This window comes from Wasmannia auropunctata, unplaced genomic scaffold (assembly GCF_000956235.1).
Source record: "Wasmannia auropunctata unplaced genomic scaffold, wasmannia.A_1.0 LD335967.1, whole genome shotgun sequence".
NCBI lineage: Eukaryota > Metazoa > Arthropoda > Insecta > Hymenoptera > Formicidae > Wasmannia > Wasmannia auropunctata.
This window is the reverse complement of record NW_012026923.1, coordinates 74,454-78,074: the sequence shown is the minus strand read 5'-3', so window position 1 is coordinate 78,074 and position 3,621 is coordinate 74,454. Positions and strand designations below refer to the sequence as shown.

Below are 3,621 nucleotides of genomic sequence, written 5' to 3'. Positions count from 1 at the left end.
CGATTTTTGATTCGGACACCGTGTATACCTCGTGCAGCCTCGATCGTATACACGACTGACTACGAGTCATTTCGATATGTTCGTTCAGGCATCGCGTGTAATCGTCGAACGTTATCGTCCGCGCTACGACGTTACTCTTGACCCCCTTGATCTTTTTGATGTCCCTCCTACCGTCCACCCTCACCGCGTACATCTTCGCCCTGAGCCCGACGAATTCTGTCATTATCGCGCCATTGTTCTCGTCCTTCATCAAACCCGGCACTTTTTTATTCGCGCGAGGCGTACCGTACGCGTTGTCCATGGGATAATCGCTCGTGTCGAATCGAGCGATATCATGTTTCATCGTCTCGTAAACATCCTCGCACTCGAGATGGTATATGAGACTGTCCGTGTCGGTGTACATGACCTTGCACTTGTCGCGGTACAGCGGCAACATGTACTCGTGGTGAAATTCGTACAGGCAGACTTTTGATACGTCGAGTATACACATACCCACGTAAATCGGCTTGTAGAATTGTACCTTGAGTTTACGCAGTTCGACGGCGATTAAATTTTCCGCGAAAACGCTGCGGCTGTGAAAATTTGGTTTCGCGATCAGCGCCTCCGCGCCGTGTCTACCCTCCCATGTCGTCGCCAGTCTCACGTCGACGTGCTTGCGCACGTTCTCCATGGTCTTACCGAATACCGCGTTGTTCATTAGTTTGTACAGATTTTTTTCGAAATCGTTCCTAGCCTCGGTTCTGAATTTCGTATTTAGTTCGATGTACTCGCGAAGCCATGGAGATTGCGCGAATTGCAACACGCGGTGAATCTTCGTTACGCGAAGACCGTGGCGAGTGCATTGCTGCAGGTTGCGGTAGTGATGACGTAACGCTTCTTACGTGAGGTCGCGAGGAGTTATGTGTCGCGTGCCGGGCGGTTTATCGCGCGTCGGGCAGAAAGGAGGTCAGTGTGCCGGTCGTGTAGATATTGAGGATACTCTAGATCGACCTCTAGATATATCCCGTGGGCGAATCCGAAGCGATCGCGCCCCAGTCAAAGTTCTCGGCTCGTCGACCCATCGAAAGTCGGCGTAGGGCAACGGCTGACACATCGCCCAGCCGTACAAATTGTTCACGTCGTAGTACATTAGGTACGACGACGGTTTCGACGGGTCGTAAGAAGACATGTACTTATTGTTGGCCCGCGCGTATCTGTTGGAACATTGACTGAGGCCACCGCGTATACCGCGCTCGATAAACAAGACCATATCGATGTCAGTGAGCAGTTCGAATTTTACACGCGTGTGTTTCAGCATGGCGTCCCACGTGAAACCTGGCAACGTAAAATAATGCGCGGGATCGAGTCCGTAACTCGCGACGCAGCTGTCGCGAAAATTTTCAAAAACGTCCGCGAGCAACAAGACGTCCGTTTTCAGGTACAGATCGCTGTACTCGCCGAGCGTTCCGATGGAGAACCGCTGCCACACGTCAACGGCGTGCTCGTAATCGCTCTCAGACACGGTGTCGCCCGTCAACGAACTGTGAAACGATTCGCGCGGCGGTAAACACGTATCCTCCAACTTTTCGAAGCGGTCGACGTACTCGTACGGAAATACGCCTTTTCTAGTGAGGAGCTCGAAATGTTCCGCTGGTAGAGTACAAAATTCGCGTTGCATTATCCGTAGTTTATCTTTCTCGAGATAAGATGTCAATTTTTCGAGACTCGAACTGAGAAATTTGAACGAGTCGATAAAGCGTAATGTTACGCTGGTTCTATAATCTTTTTTTTCCATTTCCGTGCCATTGACCGTTTTCGTAAACGCGATGTACTTCTCTTTCGTTACCGGAAGTAGGCTCACGTGTCCCTCGTACGCGGTAGCTACTTCCTTGATAATGAAATGCGCGTCGTAACCGGATAGATTGTGAAACACCACGGGAATGCAACGCGAATCTTTGTAGTTCAAATTGCAGTTGGAATGCGCGGGACCTCTGTATCGTCCGGTCATGTGGCAGTGATCCCGTACCCGCGTGTCTTCCGCCGCGAACGGTTTTTCGCATATGTGACAGTGCGTAGCGCTGTTATATCTTTCGCATTCGTCGCGCGTCAATTCTGCCATCGGAACGTTAACGGACAGAGCGGACTTTACTTTGTGCGCCAATTCTTTGAATTCCTCGACGAACCACGCGACGCAGTCCTTATCGACACCGATATCCCGATAACGCGTCGTTGAACGAGCAATGTGTATAGCACGCTATGCTGTGTACCTTATGGTGTTGAGACTCAGGCAGATTCGGGTCCATCTTTTCCAGAACGCACTCCAGGTCAGCGTATATACGACGAACGGCACACGTTCCTTGTTGCCGTGTTTGCCGAACGTTAGCCATTTCTTCTTTCGGTAGCTGTACCGCACACTCATTCAGCTCGTTGCAGTCCACGGTGTGGGCATCCAGTCGTTCCTGCGAGCTGAAGTAATGTAGATATCTGTAAACATGAAATACTTTACTTTAATTTTTGTTTTTTTTACAACATTCAATTTTAGTATTTTCTCAATACGTACCGGTCGCAGAAAAATTTCTTGTGTTGCTTCGTGTTGAGTTGAGAGCTCACGAGGCGGGACAGATTTTTTATCCACGCGAAGTGGCCGATGCTGCTGTCTCGTGGATCCTGCATGTACAACAGGTTGACATGCCTTTCCATCTTTTGACCGGTCAATCGTATCGGAAGAATAGATAATTCGTCCCTTTTCTTCTTAATACAGTACACGTTTATCGACACGTCGTTCGCACGTTCGAATTTCATAATGTCCTTCAGAGTCATCGGAAACTCGATACCCGCGAACTCGAGTACCGTTGCGTAATGCGGATACGACGACTCCCGATCCGCGTGTCTTTCCACGGGGTGCAGAGCGGCGACCACCGACCACGCGAAGCACGCGTTGTCCGTCGAGCGCACGTTGACCACCGCTCGTTTCGTCGCTATCTCCCACGGCACTTCGACGTAGCATCCCGCGTGCATCGGATTGTACTTGTTCACGTTTACCGTTAAATTGAGGATTCGCGACAGCGCCCACCCGCTGTCGCGCTCCTCAAACTCGCCGAACTTCGTCAACGTGGCTTCGACGACATGCTTCTCGTACCACTCGCGCACATCCGACGTTCTATAGAATTCCGCGTTTCGCGAGGGTATGCCTATATTAGCGCGTTTGTCACCCGACGTAAACTCGCCGTTGAACACGGTGTTCACCTTCACGCTACCGTGTCTCTCTATGGCGTCTCGCACTCGCTCGAGCACTGTATCGCCCGCGTCCTCCAAAAATCGCTGCGGCTCGATATAATCCGTGTTAATTACCGCACCGGTGAGAACGCGATTGTGGAACGCGGTATCGATCTCTCGCCACACGAGTCCCGCACTGTGTCCGGCGCCCACGTGCACGAATCGTCTCTCCACTCGCACCCTTTCACCAGCGAGTCGCGCGATCCTCGCTACCGCGGACTGTCTACTTCCGGCGGCGAACCGAGGACGCTTGACGCGACAGAGTTCTTCGAGCCGCTGGATGCACTCGTCGCATCGTCGCAACCACGCGAAACACTCCGCCAGAGTGGCGATCTGGTGACTCTGCTCCAGCAGTTCGTTTTCCAC

General features: G+C 51.8%; 2 protein-coding genes and 1 pseudogene across 2 annotated transcripts in view; all 3 read right to left on the bottom strand.

Annotated features, from left to right (window-relative positions):
* LOC105454958 overlaps window positions 1-670 on the bottom strand; it is a 947-nt gene extending 277 nt beyond the window's left edge. Inside the window, exon 1 of the mRNA XM_011697948.1 lies at window positions 29-670. Coding sequence (XP_011696250.1) covers window positions 29-670 — 642 coding nt within the window. The remainder of the gene's footprint in view (window positions 1-28) is intronic.
* Window positions 671-877: 207 nt separating this feature from the next.
* LOC105454957 lies at window positions 878-2,046 on the bottom strand (annotated as a pseudogene).
* A 131-nt stretch (window positions 2,047-2,177) lies between these two features.
* LOC105454956 overlaps window positions 2,178-3,621 on the bottom strand; it is a 2,461-nt gene continuing 1,017 nt past the window's right edge. The window contains exons 4-5 of the mRNA XM_011697947.1: window positions 2,540-3,597; window positions 2,178-2,463 (exon numbers count right to left, since the gene is read on the bottom strand). Coding sequence (XP_011696249.1) covers window positions 2,178-2,463; window positions 2,540-3,597 — 1,344 coding nt within the window. The remainder of the gene's footprint in view (window positions 2,464-2,539; window positions 3,598-3,621) is intronic.